Source organism: Phycodurus eques, chromosome 14 (genome assembly GCF_024500275.1).
Source record: "Phycodurus eques isolate BA_2022a chromosome 14, UOR_Pequ_1.1, whole genome shotgun sequence".
NCBI classification, from domain to species: domain Eukaryota; kingdom Metazoa; phylum Chordata; class Actinopteri; order Syngnathiformes; family Syngnathidae; genus Phycodurus; species Phycodurus eques.
This window is the reverse complement of record NC_084538.1, coordinates 1479107-1505926: the sequence shown is the minus strand read 5'-3', so window position 1 is coordinate 1505926 and position 26820 is coordinate 1479107. Positions and strand designations below refer to the sequence as shown.

Sequence of the window (26820 nt, the reverse complement as noted above, 5' to 3'; positions counted from 1 at the left end):
GTTCCACCAAAAAATGATAAATTATAAAGATGAAACTGTTGGAAAGTCAATGTTTTTTTATGTGTTTTTATCTATACTATAACTCGCATTCTGATGCCTCCACAAGTTTCAGTTGAGAATTATTCTTTAGGCGGCACGGTGACCGACTGGTTAGCACATCCGCCTCACAGTTGTGAGATTGCGGGTTCAAATCCCGGCCTTATCTGTGTGGCGTCTGCATGTTCCCCCCGTGCCTGCGTGGGTTTTCTCCGGGCACTCCGGTTTCTTCCCACATCCCGAAAACATGCATGGGAGGTTAATTGAAGACTCTAAATTGCCCGTAGGAGTGAATGTGAGTGCGAATGGTTGTTTGTTGCTATGTGCCCTGTGATTGGCTGGCAACCGGTTCAGGGTGCAGATAGCTGGGATAGGGTTCAGCGCGTGAGGGTAAGCGGTAAAGAAAATGAATGAAAGAATGAATCATTCTTTCAATAAACTATTTCATTTGATGTACATTAGGTAAAGCGTCACCGTAACCCTACAGTGTATGTCGGTTATTCCCAATTTCCCAGCATTCGTGAATGCAGCATGAGTAAAGAAAATGTATGTCTCCAGCGAGACAACTTTTCGGCACTCTACTGGTCCTGGCAAGAAGACTATTGGCTTTAAAGGCTCGCCAAGATGTCACGCTACTTTGTTGTGGTTTCTTGCCGTATTTTCGTGTTTTAGCGCAAACACAAATGCAACTGTCCAAATGATGGTTTGTTTGTCCAAACTGCTGCACCCCATTTGGAAAGAAAGCTCGCACCCTGCTCATCGTTTAAGCCTCTTTTCGCTCGTGCTTCCAGTGCCGTGTAGGAAGACATATATCAAACAGTACAGTAACATGCTAGCTAGTATGTTAGGATATTCACAAAATGTGGCTTTCAGACTTGGTACTAACGCTGGCTGGGGTGAGCAAACTACAGCCTAGGGGCCGTTTCCCATATTTTCTGTTATTCTTCCGCATTATTCACCAATAGATTGCTGTCATGTTTCTGTGCAGAAGGAACTGGTCAGCCACGAAGGTAAGGGCATCCAGATTCATTTACGCCTATTAAACTGCTTAGTCAACTCATCGTTTGATTAAATGCATCACTCATGGCTCTCAGACCTTTGAGAAAAAGTTTGGGGAAATTATGTAACCACTGTGGTTTTAGCGTGCTTAATAAATGAAAGGTGAAGAATGTCACAGTGGCCCTTGCAGCCTTTGTCTTTTCTGTATGTGGCTGCCGATGAAAAATGTTTGGAGACCCCAGTTCTAACCCGACAAGGTTAAAAAAAAAAACAACCACCACCACTCCCCCTAAAAAAAAAACAAATAAATGAATGATCACGTGTATGAGCTCGCATCTGTCGCTGACTTTCTTCCTGGTAACCACGAGTGGAAAAAAAGAGCACGGTGATATACAGAGAAGATTCTGGAGGACACGTAACACCGCCCTCAGCTGTTCCGCCATTGTGGGGACCCCTGCTCACTTAATTGCACTTTCATTAGTTTTGCAGCGGGTATCTTAAAATAACGCAGCTCGCTCCGTTGTCGTGGCGGTGGCCTCGACGTTTGTTGTTTACATCAGGACGGAACAAGCAGGTGCTGGGGCGGATTGGGTGACGACAATTCTTGAGAAAGCCCACCAGCGGGGGAGCCCGGCACAGTCGCCCGGCCGGCACAGTCGCCGCAAATAGAGGCATTAATTCGCCAAGTGACATAAACGCCACGGGAGAGTGGCCGGAGAAATTCCCTTCGGTTTGTGCCAGGCCCCGAAGCTGGCGGGTCCTGGACGGCGAAACGGACTTCTTCCAAAGACAAACAACTTATCCAATAGCTCACCTTCACTTGAAAGAAAGAAGTGGAGTTTTCAGTGACCCCCGTGCCCCACCCCCCCACCAACCAGTCGACGATTTATTTTCAGGGATCAAACAAGTCCGCTCGCAACTCCAGCTGGCGGTTGAACGTCTCGATGCGTTTGTTGGCCTCGGCCACGTACTCTTGAACAAACTGATACATGTCTGCGGGGTCAGGAGGGTGAAGGAGCATGGACACATAGGTACGACGGTGTTATTCTACAGCAGTCATTCGCAAACGTTTTAAGTACCATCATGATGACCGACATTTAAATACATCAAAAACGAGGCCGAGGTCTTATTCCTAAAAAGAACATTTAAAACTATTGTAAGCCACTGTAACATTGTGCACTGTGTGAACATTAACGCGGCCCGTTAATATAGATCAATTATAAAAACGGACTTACATAATGATTTAATTCAACTCTATTGCACACAAAAGTGGAATAAATGTTGTACCAAAGTAATATTTTGAAAACAAACTTCTAACAAAATTAATGCAAGTGTATTGCACTTAAGTTAAATACAACTAAACTGGACTTAAATTGACAATATCAAAATGTTGTGAAATTCAGTTTAACCGAATCATTATTGAAGTACATGTTTTAAACACTGTTAATGTTCAAACTGTGCTTACTGTACCAGTGGCTACAATAATATGAAATATACTTTTTACAAATAAAACCTCTGCCTTGTTTTTGATGAACGTTGTCGTTAGGGGATACTTGGAGTGACGAAATCTTTTAGGTGGTGCTTGGTGTAAAAACTTGAGAATCACTGTTCTACGGTATTTATATTCATGTAAAAACCTGTAAAAGCCCATAAAAAAACAATCACTATAAACCGCAGACTCACACACTATAGCGGAGATTTCCGTGACAGACAAGAAGACATGTTCCACCAAAAATGTTGGGATATATAATACATATGGGTGAACCGCCATGGAGCGGGGGAACCTGTTCTACAGCCATACTATTATTTTTCTGATGACTTTTAGCGCATAGTGTCCTTGGTGAAGGATACTGGGATGGCAGTCTCGCTTCTCTCCAAACACATCTACGTACTGACAGCCGTTGTAGAAGAATCCTGGCGGCAGCGGGTCCGAGCGTCGGCTCATCTGCGCCACAAAAAAAGGAAGATGGTGGTTTGCTCAGAAACAACAAAAAAAACGTAAACTTCCAAGTCGTCTGAGACACCAAAATGATATAACATTATAAGTGGTCAACGTGAGACATTTTTACTGATGACTACCGCCACTGACCATGCGACACTCCAAATCCGGACAACTTCTGGACTCGTTGCAACTTTTACAATGCAAACTTGTCTTTGGTCAGCTTCGCCACGGGGTTGTCATTCCTGACAACTGACTGAATGATTACATCTTTTACAATGCAAACACTGTCCTTAGGGCCACTATTTTACCCTTTATGGACACGAGAAGATCAAAGCGTGACACCTTGTTATTCTCGATTAACGCTTCTGACCAAGTCACAATCTAATTTATGACAGCTCACGGACTTTTCACAACTTTTATTCTAAAAACTGTCGAGAATGACAAATTATTGCCAACTGACTTTACCAACCAAGTCATAATCTAATTTAGGACAACTCACTGACATGTCACAGTTTTAAAATGCAAGCACCCCGTCTTTTGTCTTCCCAACAAAAATTAAAAGCGTGACGTATTTTTGCTGCTGACTCGCATGTGACAATCTAATTCATGACAAGGCACTGAATAATCCAATTTTTTGTTGTTGTCTTTTGTCCCTTTAGGAGCACTATATGCGACCTTGCAGACAGGAGAAGAACATCTATCGTCTACGAAGACTTCCTGAATGTTGTTTTACGTATGAATTGGCATGTAACACGTAAGATGCTTACAATCACAAAATACTAACATGAATGTTCTTCATTTCTTGAGGTGAAAGCGTCATTTCGGTCTTTTTAGTCTTCTTGGTCGGCGTCTGTGTGAAACAAAAACAATTCAATAACGTCAAATTTCATCGAGATATTTTTCTATATACAGTGGTACCTTGACTTACGGGAAGAATCAGTCGTCTCTCAAATCAACTGTTTCAACCGGCCAAAAAACATGGACATTTTCTTGAAATGTGAAAAATGGAAAATGCGAGCACAAAACGCAACACGTAGCTGTACATTCACATTCCTTTGCATGAACCTAACCATGTGAACCGACGGAGGCCGGATGCTGTGAAGTTCGCTGGAATGTGTGTTCAGTCGTTACATTACAAGTCGTTACAAGTTACATTTTTGCTCGCAACACAAACAGAAAAAATAATCCAAATAAAAAATGAACCCGAACACCTAAGCGTGGGCACGCTTAAGTCATAGTAGCACTGTATCTGATTTGCCTGGTGCTAGTTTTGACATTGAATCCGTTTTAATGAAGTAACTATTACACAGTGATTATGCAGTGATTCTCGACTGGTGGGTATTGGACCACTTTTGGGTGGGTCGTAGACAGCTTGTAAAAAATGACATGCGTTCCTATTCTGACTTTTTCCATATAGTACATTGGCATACTAAGTTCCCACACGGAACAAAGTAGGAAAGGTACAGCAAACTCATTTGAAATGGCATTTAAAAATATAATATACTCAATGTTTCGCAACTTTGCAACAATGGGAAAACGCGGCTCCCGCCGTGACAACAGTCGAGAATCACTGCTGCAATGTAAACGATACATGACTGACTACCTGCTTGGCGCACAGTCTGAGCCAGTCCTTGAGCGCATCCTCAGTCAGGCCGACGCCATCAAAGACCAGGAAGCAGGAGGTTTCACTCTTGGGCTCGGCGCTCTGCTCTGGGACAATGCGGAGGTCGCCGCTCGCCGCGCTGTAGCTCACCTCCGTCACCTGCGGCGAGTCTAGAGGGCCCCGCGGAGCACGGAAAAGTTCTCACCCGGAGCGACACCGAGGCGTTAATGTCCCGACGCTCGAGCGACACCTGTGATCCCGAAATGCCTCACAGAGCTCATGTGAGGTGCGAAAGCAAACATTCTCACAACACATGTGACCAGTGAAGGACGAATGTGTATTCATAGTCATAGCAAAGAAGATGTAAGAAAAAGAATTCATCAACGTATGAGCCCTGGAATTCGCCCCAAAATGGCCGACTTTCTGTTTAATTTCGGGCAGAAATGCTTCAGACGTTTTTGTGCGTAATGTTAAGATAAACATGTCCACCCAATTTCGGGTCGATGGGGGCAGCTGGTGTCTGGGGCTGATTTTTCTAACTTTCCAGGGGAGCTACGAAGTGAGTGTTGGAGGGGATTCATGTTGAAGACCCCAAAGGTGCATACTGTACATTTTCGCCAGGGGACAGACACATCCTTGCAAAAATTGGTGACTTTTTGGGCACATTGAAGCCTCCAAAAAGGCCTTACGTAGCCAGAAGAATCATGATTTCAAAACAACGATTCCTAATTAGACCTGCAAAGAACACCACAAAGCAAAAGTTCTCCTACCAGAGAATCTGACTTTTCCCCACACATTGTAGACATTTCCTTTGAAGGGGCTTGGCCTCAGCGACGTCTTGAACGCTACAGAGGAAACAGTAAAGCATATAAAGCGTATTTTAGTTGCAAGAGACTTTTGTATACATTTTTTACAAGCTATAGGCGGTAGGGTACTTCCAGGTGGCAGAAAGGGATTGGCTACCGTTGACATAAACTGAAAACTATGAACAAAACTTGCACAGTAAGGCCTGCCGCACACTGCGCGATGCGGGCGAACCCGGCTCGACCAGGATCATCGCAAAAAACAACAACAAAAATCACAGTTGCCGACCTATTGGATGTGTCGGCGCTCTGAACAGCCAGCTCAAACAGTATATTGTATTTTATCACGTTTATTGAACCATGAAAGAGAAAAAGCGGGTTGCTAAAGAGCGGACGTGAGCAAGAAAAAAAGGACACGACGTACTTCTTTTCGACTGACACTTCGCACATTCGTCTATAATCATCATTGAAGTCATTTAGCCTGTTTTCTCAATCACTCTGCCTTGGTCAAATGACAAGTAGTGGTTTGTTTACTATGAGAATACTTGAGCTTTTGCCATCCGGAAGCAGGTGTGACGGCCATGGTGCAAAAGTCTATAACACGTGGTGCTCAAAAACACAATTGTTCAGTTGCTAGCGCCGAGGCAGAAGCTTGGCAGGGTGCGCTAACAATTACGGCTCTTTGGCACCGCCGCTGTGCTCATATTTGGAGGGCAAGGCGGCTTATGTAATCACAGTGCACGCTGCCAGCTCGTATCTGAAGCTTCTGTCACGCGTATGAGGGAAATAAAAAGGGAGAGAAGCGAGGGGGGAGGCAAAGCGCGAGTGGGACGGGGTCTTTGTTTCCATCTTACCTTTAGAGCGGGCCACAAATAGAGACCTCTCCAGGGGCCGGCTGAAAGCAACGCGATGCTGGGAGAGGACCGAGGATCCGGAACCAGAGAGGAACCGGCCGTTGCACCTGAAACAAAGGCCGCGCTCTTCTTATGTGGACCAAAACTCAAATTGTTCTCTAGTTAGCCTTTGTCCGCCTGTGGTATACAAGAGTATATTTGGTAGCAATTGGACAAAGGTTGTGGGACACAATGAGTCCATCTTCAATCATAAAGGTTGACTTTTTTCTCTTTTTGGGAATGGGTCTTTGAGACCTTTTGGTGGGTCTACTCACAGTAGACATGTCTACCAAACTGCATGTTCATAAGGCAAACTGGCTTTGGGGGCACAACTGAGCCTTAAAGGTCACGTCAAAGCAAAATGGCAGACTTCCAGTGTCTTTTCAGGCCTGGGTTTTGGAGACTTTTTTTGTAGGACTACTCACGATATACATGTCTACCAAATTTCAAGTTGCTAAATGAAACTGGCTTAGGGGGCAGAATTTTTGGGTTAAATTCTCGAGGACGGGAAAGCCAAAAAAGCTACTTGAGACTAATTATTACAGACGTCGTCTGTCCTTTCAGGCACGACTTCTTGAGACTATTTTCTGTGGCGTGTACTTAGCTACCAAGCCAAAATGGCTCCTTCAAACTATGTGTGCCTTTTTGGGCATGGCGTTTTGAGACTTTTTGTGGGTCTTTTCATGATAGACATGCCTACCAAATTTCATGTTGCTAAATGAAACGGCTCATGTTGGGCTCCGGTTTGTCTCTGGAAGCAGCCTTATTTCCTCGGGAACGAGGCCAGCGAACACATTGGAGAATGCTCAAATGTGGAGATGAACTACTAAAAAGTCCAAACTCGTGCCAGAGTATAATCTCGGGAGAAGGGAAGAGGATGAGGAAGAGGGGAAGGAGAAGGAGGCATGAAGACCGGATGGAACAGGTCCAGCCGGGAGGGAGATCCCCGTGTGTGCACGGCAACTGGGCTGCGTGGCCGACAGTTTGTTTCCGGGCTGCGAGCGGGCAGCTGCCGACGGAACGCAAGACGCCCGGCGGGCTTTCCGGCAATCGGTGGCCGCTGTGACAATTACACGGTACGGACCGGGGAACACAAAATGGAGAGTTTAATTATGGACACGCCTCAAGGTGGCGATGTAATATTTAACATAGAAAATGGAACTTTGGCGTGTCTAAACCTTTAAGGACGCTGAAATAGGAACACACGGTCCACATTTGGCACACACTCTAGGACTTTTGTACAGTCAGCAACATGTCATCATAGTCGATACTTTGTAGTTTGTAAGTGGTTCTTCATCAGGAGTTAGAGATGAGCTTGAGGGAACTGAGCCGCACTCCTGAACGAATGCCCATTTAAGGGCTAGGGCCAACGGGTTAGGTGTTTATGTTTACGTTAGGGATTGGGGGGTAAGAGAGGAAGACAAATACACATGAGGATATATTGTACAAGTAGACAGACGAGAGAAGCCAAATTAGGATGCAAAGGACACCGTGCAGAAGGACATACAGGGATCCATAAAGTAGGATTTACAGGACGCCATAAAGGAGGATAGTTGGGAGGTTGTGCCGATGATGCTAACGGAGAACATATTGGAAGACAGACAAGAGGACATTTTAGAAGTGGACGTGCGGGAGGTTGCGAAAGAGAACACAGCGCTACATGTTCTCACCAGCCAGGGTAGAGGACGTAGCGTGCTCTCAGCATCTGAGGTGCACTGAAGCTGCTCTCCGACAAAATCACTTGGACATCTTCATTCCTATTAGAAGACGACAATTCAATGAACCCCCGTTTATCGCAGGGGATACTGTACATTACATAGCTACTCACAACAGGTGAAAATCTGTGATATAAGTAAGTACAGTGGTACCATCATTTACGAGTTTCCTTCGAAATGCACCCCAAAAACACATTTTTTTTCCACTTCACTTTCACTAAACCTAATCTACTTCAGTGTTTTTTGCCTTTTTCAACATATTTTCAGCAGCTTCTTTATCTTTCATGGACAGGAGTCCACAGCTTAGAAATGATTCAAACACCCTTGACAGACATGACAGCCTTTTTTCACTCCTTCTGCTTCAGTCTAGTTCTAAAATCGCATTCGGGCATCTGACCTTGTGACGGCTCCCCTCGCCGCCAGGACGAAGGCGGCGGTTGGGTTGGCGGCACGTACCACCTGCTGAACGTGCCGCACGAGGGGGTGCTTCTGGTCTGCCGCAGCCCCAGTGAACACCACAGCATTCACGATACCTACAAACACAAGGAAATGTGGCCATATGTCACTCCACTAATCAACATCCACTTTTGCATTTATTCCTCAAGCAAAAGTCTTTTATTTTTCCATTTTTTTGCTCATGCTAGCATCAAGGAACCTAATTACTGCAGGCTACTTGGATCATTTTACCTGGCCGGCTTTTTGTGGCAAACTTCAAATGGCAAATTGCGTAGAATTAGCATATCAATTGCCTACTGTTTGCCTGCCTCAGTTTGAAAGACACGCCGGAGCCCTTTGTGACCCTTCCGGAAGTGGTCATGCATATGTTGCAAGCATAGAAACATATCATCGTTGTTGGGAGGCTTGGGTGACGTGAAGCAGACAAGGACTTACCTTGGCTGCACTGCTCCAGCAGCTTGGGAAAAGCAAACCTGGAGGAGGAGACAAAGAAGCACTGAGGACAGTTTCAGGCGAAAATAAAACTGACTTGCCTGGAAGTAATGAAAAATGATCATTAAATTGGTCCAACTCTGACCTTGTGGAGCTGCATTATTAAGAGTTTTCTGTGTTATGATGAGTCATCAAACCTTTTCGTCGTACTCCATCCACACATAATGAAAGTTAAATTCCTCTCATTGCAGCATCACCAATCGCTCTTGTGCACATCCAAATTCAAATCTGCTGACAATTTGTCTGATAAGAATTTTATTAAATGTCAAGAGAGGCACTTGAAAGAAAATTTGGAGAAGGACCCCTGGAAATGGCCAGATTGACCCTAAATGTCAATTTTGGGAAAACAAATGGCAGACCTCCTGAGTCTTTTCAGTCATTGCTTCTTGAGACTTTTGTGTGGGTCTACTTATCATGGACATCCATCCCTCCGTCCATTTTCTGAGCCGCTTATCCTCACAAGGATTGTGGGGGTGCTGGAGCCTAACCCAGCTATCTCCGGGCAGGAGGCGGGGTACACCCTGAGCTGCTTGGCAGCCAATCGCAGGGCACATACAAACAAACAACCATCTGCACTCACATTCACACCTATTAGAGTCTTCAATTAACCTAACGTGCATGTTTTTTTTTGGGGGGGGGGGGGGGGTGAGGAAACCGGAGAGCCCGGAGAAAACCCCCGCAGGCACGGGGAGAACATGCAAACTCCACACAAGAGGGGCCGGGATTTGAACCCCGGTCCTCAGAACTGTGAGGCAGACACTCTAACCAGTCGCCCACCATGCCGCTTATCATGGCCATGTCTACGTTTTTTGTTGTTTGTCCTGTTCGGCTGTTAGGTCAAGCAGAATGGAGGATCTGTATCCCTTTTGTGCCGGAACAGTTTTACTGTGTCACAGTGGAGTTTCTAAGCTTCCGCTGTGGTTTCTTAGTATTCTAATTGAAGTTTATTGAGAATCAGAGTCGAACAGAACAATGTTTCGAGAGGGGAGAGAGAAACAAAGACAAAAGACAAAGCACTAATTGTAAACAGGATGAGAAAAGTAAGTCATTACATTATCTACAACAATGGAACATTAAATATGAGTGTTGCATGGGGCTGTAGTGCTACACCCTGTGAGGGAAGGACAGGACAAGGACAGGAGAAGAAGGAGCACCCCCTCAGGAGCACCCCCATGCAGGTAAGTGAGAACCCACCTTCCCCCCTGTTACTATGACTGCCAGGTCCCTACCCCGTGTATCAGTGCCCCCCCCAACCTCCCGAGTAGTGTTGTGCATTAAAATCTGGAGAGGCCAGTGAGCTGAGGAAGGGGGGGCAACATTAGCCCTATTTTATGGTCTCTCTGTCTGTCTGTCTGTCTCTCTCTCTCTCCCCCTCCCTCTCTCTTTCACACACACACAGACAAACACACACACTCACTCACACACACACACACACACACACACACACAATCAGTAAGTCTGTTCAGCAAACAGCTTTTTCATTCAGTCATTTAAGTGATTTTATTTGCTGTTCATACATATTTTCATCAGAAGTTACTCACAAGTTACTCTTTACTTGATTAGTATTTTCTGGCTTTGGGGGCTGAATATTAAAATTTGGGGGGGGGGGTGAGTTAATCTGATAAGGACATCTGGAAATCTTTTGAACCAAAATGGCAGACTTTCTGTGTCTTTTCGGGCATGGAGTCTTCAGATTTTTTGGTGGGTCTACCCTTTGTAGATATGTTCCAAAGTGAAACAGATTTCGGGGGCTGAATTGTCCAAAAATCTCTGGGACAAAACTTCTCAGACCGGAAATGGCCAAAACTGCCTCTTCAAAACAGAATATCACACATCCTGTGTCTTTTCGGGCTTCCTGAGACTTTTTTGATGGGTTTACTCGTGATAGCCACAGCAACCATATTTCATGTTCCTATATTAAACAGTCTTCAGGGGCTGAATTTTCAAAACAAACCCGTGGCACTCGCTGAAGCAAACTAGCTCCCATCATGAATAAGACATGAATAAAAAGACGTGCTCATGTGGTACTTGCTGGCTCACAATCAGACATTTTTTCCCTGTGACGCCATTGAATGATGTCACCGCCCCTGGATTTTCGTGTCCAAAGTGTTCAACTGCGGAATTGGAATGCCAGTCGGAGGGAGGGGGGGGGCGGGTAAATCTTCATGGTTACCGAGTCATTAGCAGCTCCCACATCCATTACCCACCCGCCTCCTACGGATCAGTCATTTGATAGGCTTTTATCTTCGCTGTCCTGATGTAATGAACTGTCTGCATCCATCACAAAGAGTGGATCATGACTGACTGATAAGCTCGGCTGAGGATGGCGGTGGGTCGGGGGTACGCTCACATGTGTGGTATGCTGGATTAGGGGTGCTATGTTGAGAGAGGTGACAGGCGGGTCAGGCCTAAGATGGGCTAACCGCGCCCAATTAACAATGCCAATGACCACGGCGCAATCAATAGGGCGTCAGAGGGTTGGAAGACGCCTTAAATAGTCAGCTTGTGGACCGCATGTGATCCACGAGCTCCTTGAAAGAAAATCATGCGCTAATTCCCATGATGTACCGCTGGCTCTGCGCTGTAAATAAAAAAAAAAAAAAAAAGAGTCTATTAACTGGAGTGGCGCGCCATGTGTGGAGCGGCTCAGTCCAGCTACATCTAAAGCCTGCATGCATGGGACACAAAGAGCGTGAGATTAAATGTAAGGCTGATCCGCCTTGACTTTCAATAGCTATAAAAGCGCCACGTGACCTCCTCGTGGAAACCTCCGACAACTTATAACCAACATTTGGCCCTGTCAGTCAGCCAGTCAATCACACGCAGGGAATAGTGTTTTCCAGGCTGTTACACCTAGTTCTTGTTGCTTTATTGAACCTCATTCACTACAATTGATATCGGATGTAAAAAGTGTAATGGTGCTTCTGGGGGGGCGCAGCGGAATAGGATATAACCAAATGGTCAATGCTTAAAGGAAGCTTTTTTTACGGCACCATATAAATTTGTGTGCATCAAAGTTTGATGATTGTTTCTAGGATTCGCCATGAAAATGGGGGCGCGCGTAGCTTCGACGATCATTGAAGTTACAGTGCAAAGCGGAAAAACTACTTCGACCTTTCTGAGTCGCTCCTGTTTCGATTTGTGTGACAATATGTGACTGAACTAAAATGACCAAGTCCGAAACCTTGGTGTTCTGATAGATTCCGACTTGACTTTCAACAGTCATATCAAATGAATGACGGCTTCCAGTCAGCTTTAGAATAGATTTTAAAGTTCTGCTCCTGCTCTACAAATCACTAAATGGTTTAGGTCCTGAATACATGAATGAAATGCTAATGGGATATAAACCCAGAAGGGCTCTGAGATCGACAGACTCAGGTCAAATAGCAGAGCACAGAGTCCGAAGCAAACCTGGCGAAGCAGCATTTAGCTGTTACGCTGCACACAAATGGAATAAGTTGCCAACTGAAGTGACGTCAGCCCCAAGTGGGCATGTTTTGAAGTCCAGGTTAAAAACGATTCTTTTTTCCCCAACCTTTTTAGAGCATTTCCACTTTTAAATGATATTTCTTGCACTGTACGCTGTTTTAATTGTATTTTTTGCGCTATTTAAATAAATTAGCTTTGCTGTGAACTAATTTGCAGTCAAGAAGCGTCACCTGTGCTCCATGCAGGAGGCGAGTGGATCCACACAGGCGGTGACGGCACCGATGGTAAAACGGGCGCGGACGATGGGGTCCGGGTGTATAAGCACGGCCTGGACAAGGTCCAGAACATCCGTGTATCTGTGTGGAGTCAGAACAATTTAGTCCAACTCAAACTCCTTGGCCGAGATGATTTATTTTGTGATACCAGTGGAAAGCATTTCTCTTACCCAGGTGAGAGCACCAACAGGCGCACCTTCCCTCCCATCCTCTTCTTCTGGCTGACGGCGACGTGGGACAGAAATTCCTGCAGACGGGAGGCCGAGAAGGCGTCGTCGCAGGCGTCCGCCGTGGGAGGATACACCAACCACCTGCGGCACCAGGATAAGAGTTTTTGCCATTGTGAACATCCGTACATCCATTTTCGACTGCTCATCCTGTTTAGGGTCAAGGGTGGGCTGGAGCCTCTCCCAGCTGACCTTGGGGCGAGAAGCAGGTTACACCCAGGACTGATCACCGGTCAATGGCAGCGCACATACAGACCAATGACATTCACGCCTAGCTAAAAATGGGTTCAAATGTTTATGCAACTATGTCAAAGTTGAATTTGATAACAAAATAAAAATGCATGCTCATTATTGAATTGTAATTTTTACAATTACCTTTTAATTAATTAAATGTAAATTGTTTATTTTAATAATCAAATAATTTAATGCAAATTTGTAATGTTATTATTTACAATTAATGTAATTATAATTAATTATTCAATATAAAAAAAATGTAAAATACTTTATCCATATTTTGGAAATTGGTTTTATTCTAGTAATAACACAAATTCACACTTTAAATTTGTTAACTGCATAATACAAATTATTTATTGAATGACTCTAACTAATTAACCAATCATTTATTACGATAAAACTTTAAAGCGGGTATTTTACTAAAACTTTAGTATTTTATGTAAAACAGCTCATTTTAACAACTAGTAACACTACAGCGTCAGCGACCTGTTAGATCATTCAATATTTTATTTTTATTTCATCCATCCATCCATTTTCTGAGCCGCTTCTCCTCACGCGGGTCGCGGGCGTGCCGCAGCCTATCCCAGCCGTCATCGGGCAGGAGGCGGGGTACGCCCTGAACCGGTTGCCAGCCCATCGCAGGGCACATACAAACAAACAACCATTCGCACTCACATTCACACCTACGGGCAATTTAGAGTCTCCAATTCATGCATGTTTTTGGGATGTGGGAGGAAAAAACCCACGCAGGCACAAGGAAGAACATGCAAACTCCACACAGGCAGGGGCGGGGATTGAACCCCGATCCTCAGAAATGTGTGGCTGACGCTCTAACCAGTCGGCCACCGTGCCGCCATTTTTATTTCATTTAATTATAATTAACTGATTATTCATTTTATTTTTTTTACTACTATTCATGTTTCATTTTTTTTTACGTTTAATCAATTGACTAATTACTGAATTAAATAAATGCATTTTAAAATGAGATACATGTTAATCAACCAATTTACGGAAAAATATGCTAAATGCATGCAACAAATATTACAGGATTAAAAAACAAAGCCTGCGGGCCATACTTTGCCCACCCCTGAACCTTTGACTTTGGGAAAGATTTTGAAGAAAAAACACAAAGCATCCGAGTTGAAGGTTTTTCCCCACCTTCCGTATTCTTTGTTCAGCTGCACCAGGAAATGGCAAAGTGTCTCCTTGTGGCTTCCTGGCAGCCCACTAATGATGGTGATGACAACCTTTCACACACACACGCAAAAAAAAAAAAAAAAAAAAAAAATGTCAGTGTCAAGCTGCAGAATGTTGGCCTGTTTTAGCCTACCTTGTCTCCATGGTTCCCTGAGGCAGCACTCAGTTCTGCGGAGGGGAAGAGCGCCCCCAGGTGGTCGGACAGTATGGGCTCCTCGCCGATGCTGCTCAAGGAGAAGTGCTGCAGAAACCTGCCAAGGCAGAGTACGAGCATCAGAAATGGGATATTAAATCAAAAAATGATAAGCGATGATTTTAACAAAAATGTTGTGAGTACTGACATTTCTCGCTCTGGGAGGTGCGAGTGCAACGTTTTCAAGGTGCCTCTGCGTTTGGCCACGGGAGGCTCTTGACCATCGTGCAGCTGCTGCAGCCTGCTGTGCCTGAATCCGTCATTCAAAAGATAAAGGAGTCACATTCGAAACCAATAACTGAGTTACGAAAATATTTTTGAAATTCACAGCCCTACTTTTATTGAGTAAATGAGAAAGCACAGATTTGTGCTCATATGTTCGATTACCCAGGCAGAATTTGTAAGATGTGTACAATACTTTAAAGAAAACATGAAGGACCAGGCAAAACATATTTAATATTATTTTAATGGGATTCAAATTAAACTGTCAAGGATTTCAGAAAAGCATTATCATTAAACAAAACATCAATATAAAGACATTAATGATGGTTGTTGTTCAGTCATCAGTCAAATTAAAAAAACAAAAAAAAAACAAAAACAATATTTCACGAATTCTGCCTGGGTATGTAAACCTATGAGCACAATACATATATGCAGTCATATGTACCCCTGTCATATTCGAATGAAAGTGTAGGCTACACCTTTTTCATAACCTCTAGGTGGCATACAAGAATGAAAGTGTACAACTTTTTCATAACCTCTAGGGGACGGGGCGTTGGCATATTGGAATGCAAGTGTACAGCTTTTTCATAACCTCAAGATGGCTCCATACATTTAAAAAATGTGAAAGTCTTTTTTATTTTCTCCTATACCTATGTATAATGCGCACTATTGACGTTTGACCTGTTTTTTTTTTGGGGGGGGGGGGGTGCGCATTATACACGAGAAATTACGGTACATCAATCGCCTCAAAATCATGACATTTGGCAAAATGCTGAAATTTCTGTACAAACAAATCTCCAGAAGAAGTAATCATATCACCAAGATATAAACCCCAAAGATTTTCAAAGTAACAGGGTGGGAGAAGTATGAAAACATCGCACCATTGTCCAGGCCTTGCACACACACACACGCACACACACAAGTGGCGTCCTGCCTCAGAAAATACCTCTGAGGGTGGAAAATTGTCAACATTGTGCCCCATTCAGAGAACAGTGAGGACTTTGACAGATAGTGTTGAAGAGAATGATGAACTCGGATGATATGAGATGGTTATGCTACAAAACACTAATTGCATGCTCAACTCTTACATGTTTTTGTGGCTCCATGTCAGCTGATCCTGGTCCACCAAGTGCAGAGTGAGTCCACATTCAGCACTTTGCCACACCGGCAAAACCTGCAGGCGGGGAAAATTCTGATTTTCAAACAGTCCAGATTCCTCTTAAGGATCCCTGGTGAGGGTCTCACCTTGGAATAGAAGCCTCTGTAGCTTTCGGACCTGGGCTGCAGGGCGAAGACCAGGCAGTGGTCCGAGCTGTGGAGGGAGAAGGGCACGTGGGGAAGCAGGGCGCTCTTGTAGTCCACAAAGAGTGACGCTACAGCATCGGGGTCCTGTGAGAACATGCAATATTTGAAGCTGGTCTTGAATTACGAGTACGTCAAATGGTGAGGCAGCGTACTGGGTCGTAGAATCTGACGGCGCTGATGTGTTCCTGCGAGAGAGTGACGCTTCCGTACTGTGAGTGGACAAACAGAAGCCCCCTGGAGAAGAAGACCATCTTCCCTGAAATCAACATTTGGGTGAGAACTTCACTGTAAAACGGCTAGGATGGTAAAACGGACGCCATTTGCTGCGCGCGCTTACCGTCTTCTGGCGCTGAGAGTGGACTGCCGGACAACACGTAAGCGGCGTCGGCGTCGGTCAGAGCGCTTCCCAGACATGCGTTTTCCTCTTTCTGCTCACAGAGCACCGAGAGTTAGACACACTGGACACTTCATTAGGTACACACACACAATGACACGTCATTGTTGTGGTGACGTACAACTGTACTGCATCATGCTGAGACACTGTCTAATATTTGGCTTATGTGTAAGGATCAAAATGTCTCAGTATGATTCAGTGGAGCTGTACACCGCTGCAAACTGCAACCGCCACATATTGTCATACAGTATACTTTTTTCTATCATTTTTTTTTTTTAATATTATATTTACATATTGTTATCTTAACGCTGCAAGCAGAGACAAAGGGCCCCAGTTCTGCCAGTAATTGTACAAAATGTCTCAGATAGGTTCCCCTTTAACACGTCCCTTCCGACCAAAATGCCACACTTCCTGTGTCTTTTCAGGTGTGTCTTTTTGTGGTTCTGGCCCTGGTAGATATGCTTACCAAATTTCCCGTTGCCGAGTCAACCTGGCTTCTGAGGCTGCATTTGATCAAATGTCAGAGAGGCGCTACCAGGCCAATTTGGACAAGAACCCCTGGAAATGGCCAAATGGAACCAAAAAGGCCTGTTTTCAGACAAAATGGCAGACATCTTGTGTCTTTTCGCTCACAGGTTTTGGAAACTTGTTGGGTGGGTGTACTTTTGCTAGACATGTCCACTATTTTTTCTGATGCTAAGTGAAACTGGCTTCGGGTGCTGAATTTTTAACAATGTTTGAAAGGCGCTACCAGTCCAGTTTGGACGAAGACCCCAGGAAATTGCCAAATTGAGTCTAGAATAGCAGCTTTGAACCCAATTTTCAGGCACGGTTTCTTAGGAATTTTTGGTCTCATCGTGATAAAAATGCCTATCAAATCTCATGTTGCTAAGTCAAAAGTGGCTAAATGAGGTGAATTCTTATAAACATCTGAGAGGTGCGACCAGGCCAATTTGGAATTGGCCGAAATGGCTGCTTTTTCCCCAAATGGCAGCAGACTTTCTGTGTCTTTTCAGTCATGAAGTCTTGAGACTTTGAGGTTCCACTCGTGACAGAAATGTGTGCCTACCAATTTTCATGTTGCCAAGTGAAACTGGCTTCTTGTATTATTGGCTCCTAATTGGATTGTCTTTGTGGTTTAGTGAGGTCACCTTTGCGAGTTGCTGGGCCAGCTCGGACTGCTGGACGTCAGATTCCATCTACACCAAAAACAGCATCGAAACATTTCAGCGTTGTGGTCTTTAAAATAACTCCCGGAACAATCAAATATGACACCTACCATCCAGCAGGTGTAGCGGGGCACGGTGGCGGTCAGGACCGTGTAACAGCTGTCTGCGGACACAGCGCCACCTGCAGGAGACAGAAAAACAGCTACATCAATTGGAACTAGAAAATTACATTTCTGTAGAGTTAGAGGGAATGTTGACAATTCAATCACACATTAATGTCAGGATTTATACTGTGATGTTTGTTCATTCGTCCATCCCTTTTCTATTTTATTATATCCATAATTTATGTATACCTGATTCCCTTCCAAGAAAACAGGAATCTCGGAAACGTCACTTGCACTGTCCAGTATCCAGGTATTTATTTCACAGTCACGCTGGTTGAATTTACATCTAAAAAGTTAATTCGTCGATTTCAAGTCACTAAATCATTTAGGATTATAGCATTCTAAATGAAACAATATCTTCCTTGAATCGTACGGACAACCTTGAAACATGATACAAATCGGATCGTTAAAATGAATCATTACACCCCAAGTTGAAATGTTCAAAGTTAGAATGTGAGAATATTTTAAAATAGTGGAGTATAATATAATGGGAATATTCTCCTTTGAATGGTACGAAAGCGTATTGCATTCACTTGGATAAAAAAAAAAAAACTCCTGTTTTTCTGAGTAATTTTTTGGAGGGCTTTGTTTTTCAGACTATTTTTTTCTGTTTTTCTGAATATTTTTTTCGGAGTTATCGGGACACATCAAACTCACGCGAGAACCTGCGAACTGCAAGTGACTCTTTGCGGACTCACTCATGGCGGATTACTGCTCGCACACCTTCGACCTGCCCATACACGTTTACCTTACCGGTTCAATTAAGGTGCCTGCGTAATGTCGACAAACTAATAACAATACCATCTATGTGACTCAAAGACAGGAGTATCTCCCAGTGTCTTAAACCCATATCAAAATAAAACTTGATCAAACTGAATAAGCCGGTCATGTTGCTTACTACGGATTCCGCAAAAATAGTCAGAAAAACAAAGCCCTCCAAAAAATTACTCAGAAAAACAGGATTTTTTTTTTGTAATCCAAGTGAATGCAATACGCTTCCGTAGAATGGTTTGAATTGGGTGAGAAAAGTGGAAGGAGAAAATCTTCATTGATTTGGGTATGTTGTCATGGAAAATGTGGAATTCTGTAAAAAAAAAAAAACCTTTTCCAATATCTCACACATGAGCTGAACATTTTAAAGCTGTAATGGCTTACATAAGTAAAACGAAAAAATATGGAAGGATGAGTTACATTTGGAAAATATTTCCATTCATTACAAAGGAATTGTTTAATGTAAAATGTTGACTTGTCGGAAAAGTCTACATTTTTGGAATGTGAAAAATGGTTCACAACATGTCCCGGATGAGCGGAAAGTTTTTTTTACGTTTGAATTGGTTTCCAAGTGTGGCCGTTTTAGAAGGAGAATGATCCTTATTGGACTACATAGACTAACATAGACTACGTTGAATGCTCTTCAGCATTGACCCAATAATAAACCGGACTAAGATAATAAGAATAAGGCACCTCTGTGTTGAATGCTGATGCTTGAGTCAAGGAAGGCTTCGGAGAAGACCACGGAGCCCAGGTTGCCCCCGTGCCCCTGCAGGTCTGGCACGTCGCGGACCGTCATGGAAGCCTGACACGGGGGGGACAGGTGTGAACAATGCCGGACAAAAGAGCAAGGACAAAATATTGACTTACTGTTTTTATGACAAAGCGGCTTGCGGCATCAGCCAATGGAAGGAATCTAGAAAGAGGGGGGGGAAAAAAACAACTTACTTACTACAGCTCTAAGATGTAAAGTATCTGTAAGCTGATTGGCTGGTGGACACTCACCTTCCCTGGTTATCGCCTGCCTGAATGTTGAATTCACACCTGGACCTGAGAAGAAGCAGAATAACAAATAAAGGTGGGCTAATCCAGATATGAATGGTCTTTTAAATAAGAAACAACCTGAGAATACTCCGGTATGCGCTTAAATCCAACGAGTCCAACTCCGCCAGAAAAGTGTGCTGTGCTACGTCTTTCGCCTGAGAAGATCAGCGCATTAAACAAGTAACTGTGAATGCCACAACATGGCGGAGATGAGCTAGCTTACCTTGGTGGCACTGGAGGTGCTGGAGAAGCATTTAATTCCTCCAAGAACAGCTTGAACCGCCGCCGAATACACGCGCGACAATAGCCTGGAAAAGACGAAAAACGCAAGTCTTCATTTTGCTCAAAAACAAAGAAAAGTGCTTTAAAAGACTCACGAGACTTCTCTCTTCTGTGACTTTGCATGTTGACTCTCTGTGGATGACAGATGCATCATAGTAGAATGGATTTCAAACCATTGGCACACTTTAACACGAGTGCTTGCGATATCTTGCAAGCTGCCCATTTCCAAAAATGTGTCTATGAGCGAGCCCTTTGGAATTTTGCCAATTGTGTCAACCAAATTGGGCTAATTTACATAATCCCGACCCCACACTGAGTTTCATGATCTATTTTCAAGCGACACTTTGACTGCACAGCGTGAGTGAAAATGCTTGAACTGTCTTTACGGGTGCACACTCTTTTTTCACCCCACATTCTGGTCTCCGCTTCCCTCACCAAGTCGCGACGCCCCCTAACTCCAAATTCGGGTCGTCATGGTAACAACAAGCTGGATTCAGCATTGGCCCAGCAGTGTAAGGGGCAGGTTGTGCAGTCGCTGAATTGTATTGGACACGGCTGCCCCCTCAAAACAGGCTAACAGGAGGTGCAAAGGGTGCGCCAGTCTCAAAGACATTATTTAGACACCTGGGAACGATTTTACATGGTGAAAAAAATAGCACAATACGTTTACTTTAAGCTTAAAGCAAATTTAAGGTAGTACAGCACATATTTAAAGAGGAATAAATGTCTCACCGAGGTCGGGTGACGTGTGCGTGGTTCCAAAGAAATAGGTCCGAGAGCAGGCTAACGGTCCTCGGGGAGCCGCGCACCGCAAAATCTGACCGTGAAAATGATAAGCAAAACTCACAACGGGTAACAAGAGTCCTTAAAAACTAAATAAATAAGTGGAACACAGTTGAATTGTCATTAGACTAAACAAGGGAATTTGTGCAACGTTTACATGCTGTTCCTGAGGGCGTCACTAGGTGGTGCTGTAAGACAGTTCTCCTTACCACGTACTTGCTCGTGCACATACTGTACATGCTTGGGAACAGTTGCCTCCTACCATGTGTCTTGCCGGGGAGCCTCCAGGTCCCGTGTTGCCAACTTGGTGACTCTCAGAGGGAAAGTTGAAGGAGTAGTTGTCCAAGTCCTCTGAGGTCGAGTGTGCACCGAACAACACCAAGGGTTGCCGATCTTTACTGAAATCAAAACAACCACTTGTTTTTTGTGCACCAAACCCTGAAACATTATTTTATGATTTACCTTTTGTCTGTGAGGTTGCTCGAGATCAGACCGTGGGAGAAATATGTGCGGAAGGCCTGGAAAGACAATGGCGGGTTTTTTTTGTTTTTTGTATAGAGCACCCCACCTTGAGCAAGAACTCTTGTTTTTCTTAGTCGGTGTACCTCTCCTGCCTGAGCCTCAGACAGCTCCACGATGGACAGGTGGCTCTCCAGTTCCATGCGGGAGAAGAAGCTGCTCCACTGCCTCTCAAAGCTGCTCAAGTCCTGAAAGAACGTTTCCCAAATCAATAATTTAATCAATTAAAAAATGCCCCCCAGTGGTTGGGACAAGTGTCTTGAACCATACACTATCTGGCGGTGGCATTCCACATTAATACGTAAATATAATCACTTTCCTAATAAAAATTTCTTTTAAAGAAGCCAACAGCAGGAGTAAACATGTCATTACCTCAGCGAGTAGCCGGTGGAACGACACAGAGTCCAGTCTGCTGTAAAGGCGCCACAGTTGCTCACTCATGTCCGACAACTGGGAAAAGAAGGAAACCACCATTAGAGGGCGGTGTGTGGGAGAGCCAGTTAAGTACTTTCTTTTAAAAAACAGCCTACCTTGTATTTCATGGTGAAAAAGCTTCCTCCGCCGATGCCCTCAAGGGCGAAAGCCTGAATGAGGGGCCACTTTTCCACCGTGAAAATGTCAAACTTTTGGACGTGGCCTGAAAGTACAAAAAAAACCAGGTGAGTACATTCAGCTTTATGCAAGCGGAGGTGAAATGTAACAAGGTACATACCCAGGGAGCTGTAGGGCACGCCGATACGATGGCAGTCCTGCACCATGCTGACAAAACTCGAGATTTTGAACTCCTCCGCCGCCTCTTCGTCTTCATACTGCGTGACCAACAACACACAAGTGAGCGAGACGCTAAAGAAAACAAATACAGTAATATTTGCGGTTCACTCTTCGCAAATTCACCTATTTGCGTTTTGTTGTTGTTGTTGTGCTCTTTCTGTAACGCCGAAAGGTGCCACGAGATGCTGCCAAAGTCCTGTCTAAATAGTACGACTGCACCAGACTGTCCATAGAGTATGTACAGACACGTCTCAATTAATTTGAATATGGTCGAACATTTCAGTACTCATGCATTACATATACATTAAACATTTGGGAAAATACTTTTCAGAGGGCAAACTCCTGCAGATACTCTACATTAAAAATTATTTTCATTGTTTCTTGATTGTTTGTTATGTAATATTCTCGTTTCTAGAGATTGAGAATTTGGTGATTTCATTTGCTGTAAACTATAATCATCCAAATTATGAATATGAAATATTTTACTCTGAGTGTGTGCTGTGTATCTCTATTATATGAGTTTCACTTTTTGTATTGAATTACCAAACTAAATTGAGCTTTTGAGTTTTAACACTATTGTAATTTATTGAGATGTACCTCGGACGTGTACAAACGCTGCGTTACTACGACACCCAAAACTCTTTCCCAGCCTGTACTCTTCTGTCCTCCCTGAGTCTGTGGTGAGCAGTTTTGCAGATAGCGGAAAAAGAGTCAGTGTGTGCTTGCGTCAAGTTGTTTATTGGCACTCCCAGTGGAAGTTTACAGTTGAACTAAATCAACATAAAATAAAGATAATTCCATGTTTTGTATGTGAGCAAACGCGCACTTTTGTCCTGCAAGGGTCCGCTGTTGGAGCTTAATTCTACCACACAATACCGTACAAAACGCAATAGCGTCAATGCTAATGAGTAGCATTCATGTCACAGTATAAACCTTTAAAAACCAAATATTCAAAGACAAACGGCGCAGGAACGCATAGAGAAAGATGATAAAATGATACTCAGAGGCATATATTTCTACTTCGTGAAAAACGAGTCATATTACTGCCGCATTTCTGCAACGTTCTTCTTTGTCTTTTCATCAAATCTATGTGCTTTATCTGCATGTGCGCTTCACACTGCCCCTTGGAGGCCAAAGCGAGCACAAACCAAGCAGCAAATATACCTCTCCGACATTATTCTGCGCATACAGTATAAAAACGGAACACAACTCAAACTCAACATTTTTTAGAGCGCAATATAAAAAACAACAACTGTAACAAACTACTTTACATAATAAAGATTGCACATAAAACACAACAGATAAAATACTAATAAATACATAAAATTGTTATATTTGAGTGAAATTGATTCCATGATTAATGTAAGTTAGCGTTTTGAACAATGTTGGCTTTAAATAAAACAGATTTTCATCAAAACTGCGAGACAATGGCATTATCAAATATGGCTACTGCACGGTATGGGCGAATACTCAAATGTAAGTACTTGTACTTGATCGGAAAAAAGTGGCATCGGTCCATCCCTACTAAATAGAACAGTTTGGTGTCAAGAAAGTATGTTGAAGTGATACATCATGACTGAGAGACAACCTTTGTATGTTGAGGAGGCGCTACGTTTGACCTTGGTTGTTAGCATAGCAAAGCAAGCAAAGGAAATGTATTTGTATTTATGTATAATGGCTGGATGGATGGACGGTTACTCAATGTGCTATACAAGACCAAAAAGCATTTAAAAAATAGAGAGAGAGAGAGAGAGAGAGAGAGAGAGAGAGAGAGAGAGAGAGAAATAACAAGCAGCTTAAAAACATCTAAAAATAAAGAAAGAAATATAAGATATAATCAACATAAGAGTGCAGGAAAAGTGGAAATGGGTTTTTAACCTGGACTTAAAGACATTGACACTTGGGCTGACTTCAATTCTATTGGCAACTTATTCTATTTGCCTGCAGCATAGTAGCTAAAAACTGCTTCGCCATGTTTGCTTTGGACTCTGCGCTTCATTATCTGATCTGAGTCGGCAGATCTTTGGGGAAGTTATGGAGCGGCTTCGCCACGTACACTTTGGGCCCCTTTTTGGGGGGGGGATCAAACCAAATCATCTGTAAGGCATTTTTAGGGGTAATGTTTTAAGATGGGCTTGAAACGATAATAAAATGTTTTGTTCATACATTTAGCATGGCTCTTAGGTCATTGAATTTTGGCATTCCATTGTATTCATAAACATTCAAATTTATCTAAAGCGGCTTTACGGATGTATCGACACAAAATGGCAGTCCTGCGACCACAAAAACCTTTCTCAACACCAGAGTGTACGAACCTCGGCTTCGGTCATGCAGTAGAGGTGCAGGTTCCTCCAGTGGGACACGTAGGGCAGCAGGTGAACCAAGTTGAGCGGGTTGCAGTAGAGGAGAACGCACTCGGTCTTGATTACAAGGATCACGTCTGGAGAGAAAACCAACAGCTCGCATTCACATACTGACTTTTGGGGGGGGGGGGGGTGACCTGACAAACTCACCATCCAGCATTTCCTCTGAACATCCCTCCAGCGAATGTTCCACGTTGATGGCACTTCTTCCATAGAGTCCGTAGAAGAGATATTTAGCCAGCTCCGTGCAGCCTTCGTTATACCTGCTGTCGATTCCTGAAGAGAAACATTCATAAACCATAAATATGAGTTGATCCTCATTAAGTCTTCTTAAGGAATAACGATTTGACTTTTTCCTACCGAGAGAGCACAGGATCCCATCGGAACTCAAAGTATCACCGACATCAAGCAGAGACTGGACCTGACGCAGGCGGCAGCAACTGCATGAGAAGAATAAATAGTCATCTTTTGAAATGGAATGGAAGGAAATGAAATGAAAAGAATGAGCAAACACAGGATCTTTTGTATACTTTACGGTACCAGTCAAAATTTTACGGACATTTCCAAACTCCTGACTGGTACTCTTCAAGGAATTCTACTCACACACACAAGCCATTAAAATACTCATAATTATTTGAACACTCTGTATCATTTTGCCATTTTTGGCCACTCTTATGACAGAAAACACGGTCATCGCCATTGGTTATTCAGTGTCCCGCAGGAAGGAGCATAGCCGTCACATGGGAAGTAAGGCGGGATTGTACACCGTTGTGCAGGAAGTAACACACACAGGAAGTAACAGTCATCGTACAGGACGTAAGGGGGTTCGCACAGGAAGTAACACAGACACACAGGAAGTAATTGTTATCGTACAGGAAGTAAGGGGGGTCGCACAGGAAGTAACACAGACACACAGGAAGTAATTGTTATCGTACAGGAAGTAAGGGGGTTCGCACAGGAAGTAACACAGACACACAGGAAGTAATTGTTATCGTACAGGAAGTAACACAGACACACAGGAAGTAATTGTTATCGTACAGGAAGTAAGGGGGTTCGCACAGGAAGTAACACAGACACACAGGAAGTAATTGTTATCGTACATGAAGTAAGGGGGTTCGCACAGGAGGTAACACAGGCACACAGGAAGTAATTGTTATCGTACAGGAAGTAAGGGGGTTCGCACAGGAAGTAACACAGTGAAAGTAACATAGTTGTACAGAAAGTAATGCTGTCACACAGGAAGTATCGCGCAAAAAAAGTTGTAGTTACACAGCAAATAACAGTTGGACAAGAAATACTAAAGTCCCCTTCTTTTATCTTTTTTTGTTTTTTTTAACATTTTAATATTTATAAGACAATAAAATACTCCATAATTAAGAAAGCAGTCTTGTTTACATCTCTTCTTGCACGGGCAAATCTATCCATTGCCATGAATGGAGTGACCTGATGAATTTTGTTGCCATTTGAGTGTTCGCTCTCTGACCGCCATAGCAAACTAAGGCAACACCGACTATCGTGTTTTTCACTTTTGTCATGAATACTTGAGTATTGCGTGAGTGACGTTGCAAAGGCTATTTTGACGTTTTGCGGTCCTAAATCAAATAGTTGACGGTGGCCGTTAGCATGTGTGTTAACAACGAGGTGCTTCACGATGGACGTTAACGCTACCTGACGGCCGGGTTGACTCCGGAATATTTGCCAGCACCTCGTCTTATCCCGGCCATGGTTTTGTAACGGTCGCGGAGTCCAAATGAGACGTTTTATAAGGTCAAACCCGGCGAGCTAGCTGCCTTTTTCTCCATCACCCGAGAGAACGTCCACACTAGCATAGCAACGGAGCAAACCATCGGACACCGACATGGGTGACATGTTATTTAGGGCAACCTTTACCGTATAGTCGGTTCCTTATTGTAATTGTGGCAAATTTGATAGGTTTTGGAATGTTTTCCTACCATAAATATGTCCAAAAAGATAGTCTATCTGAATTAGGCAGATAGTTGCCCCCCCACCCCCCCGTGCTTTATCGCTGTGGTCGAGTCTTGTTTTGGGCCGTTTTGACATACGGCGCAGTCGCAGACTTTTGAGGAACCATAATGTGCGCAGGTTTTTTAATGGAGGAAATTCTATTTTTATACACAGTACAGTACAGCATAGTGAGCAAGGCAAGGCGTGCTGTTCTTTAAATTGCAGTATTTACTTCTTCATTTCCTTTGGGGTTGTCCCTTTAGGGGTCGCCACAGCGCGTCATCCTTTTCCACGTCAGCCTATCTCCTGCATCCTCCTCTGGAACACCAACGGCCCTCATGTCTTCCCCATCAACCTTCTCTTTGGTCTTCCTCTCGCTCTCTTGCCTGGCAGCTCCGTCCTCATCATCCTTCTACCAATATACTCACTATTTCTCCTCTGGACGTGTCCAAACCGTCCAAGTCTGCGCTCTCTAACTTTGTCTGCAAAACATCGAACCTCGGCCGTCCCTCCGATGAGCTCATTTCTAATTTCCAACCTGGTCACTCCGAGAGCGAACCTCAACATCTTCATT

General features: G+C 43.8%; 1 protein-coding gene across 2 annotated transcripts; it reads right to left on the bottom strand.

Annotated features, from left to right (window-relative positions):
* Positions 1-1326: 1326 nt before the first annotated feature.
* Positions 1327-26131, bottom strand: dnaaf9 (dynein axonemal assembly factor 9). 2 transcript variants are annotated; one of them, XM_061696091.1, is made up of 37 exons: positions 25950-26131; positions 24642-24721; positions 24432-24557; positions 24234-24358; positions 21860-21956; positions 21678-21784; positions 21520-21597; positions 21234-21335; positions 21091-21146; positions 20891-21026; positions 20578-20662; positions 19941-19977; positions 19787-19871; positions 19642-19718; positions 19525-19569; positions 19390-19435; positions 19213-19324; positions 17695-17765; positions 17567-17614; positions 16359-16449; positions 16174-16277; positions 15962-16105; positions 15805-15890; positions 14643-14744; positions 14435-14552; positions 14263-14351; positions 12814-12954; positions 12599-12724; positions 8883-8920; positions 8389-8524; positions 7947-8033; positions 6238-6344; positions 5351-5425; positions 4581-4750; positions 3762-3827; positions 2887-2980; positions 1327-2028 (listed from the first exon to the last, which is right to left on the bottom strand). In XM_061696091.1, the coding sequence occupies exons 1-37, from the start codon at positions 26003-26005 to the stop codon at positions 1928-1930; spliced, it is 3444 nt and encodes a 1147-aa protein (XP_061552075.1). In that variant the 5' UTR covers positions 26006-26131; the 3' UTR covers positions 1327-1927. The 2 variants fall into 2 exon arrangements, with proteins under 2 accessions (XP_061552075.1, XP_061552076.1); XM_061696092.1 differs by having other exon boundaries at positions 19525-19563.
* Positions 26132-26820: the final 689 nt, after the last annotated feature.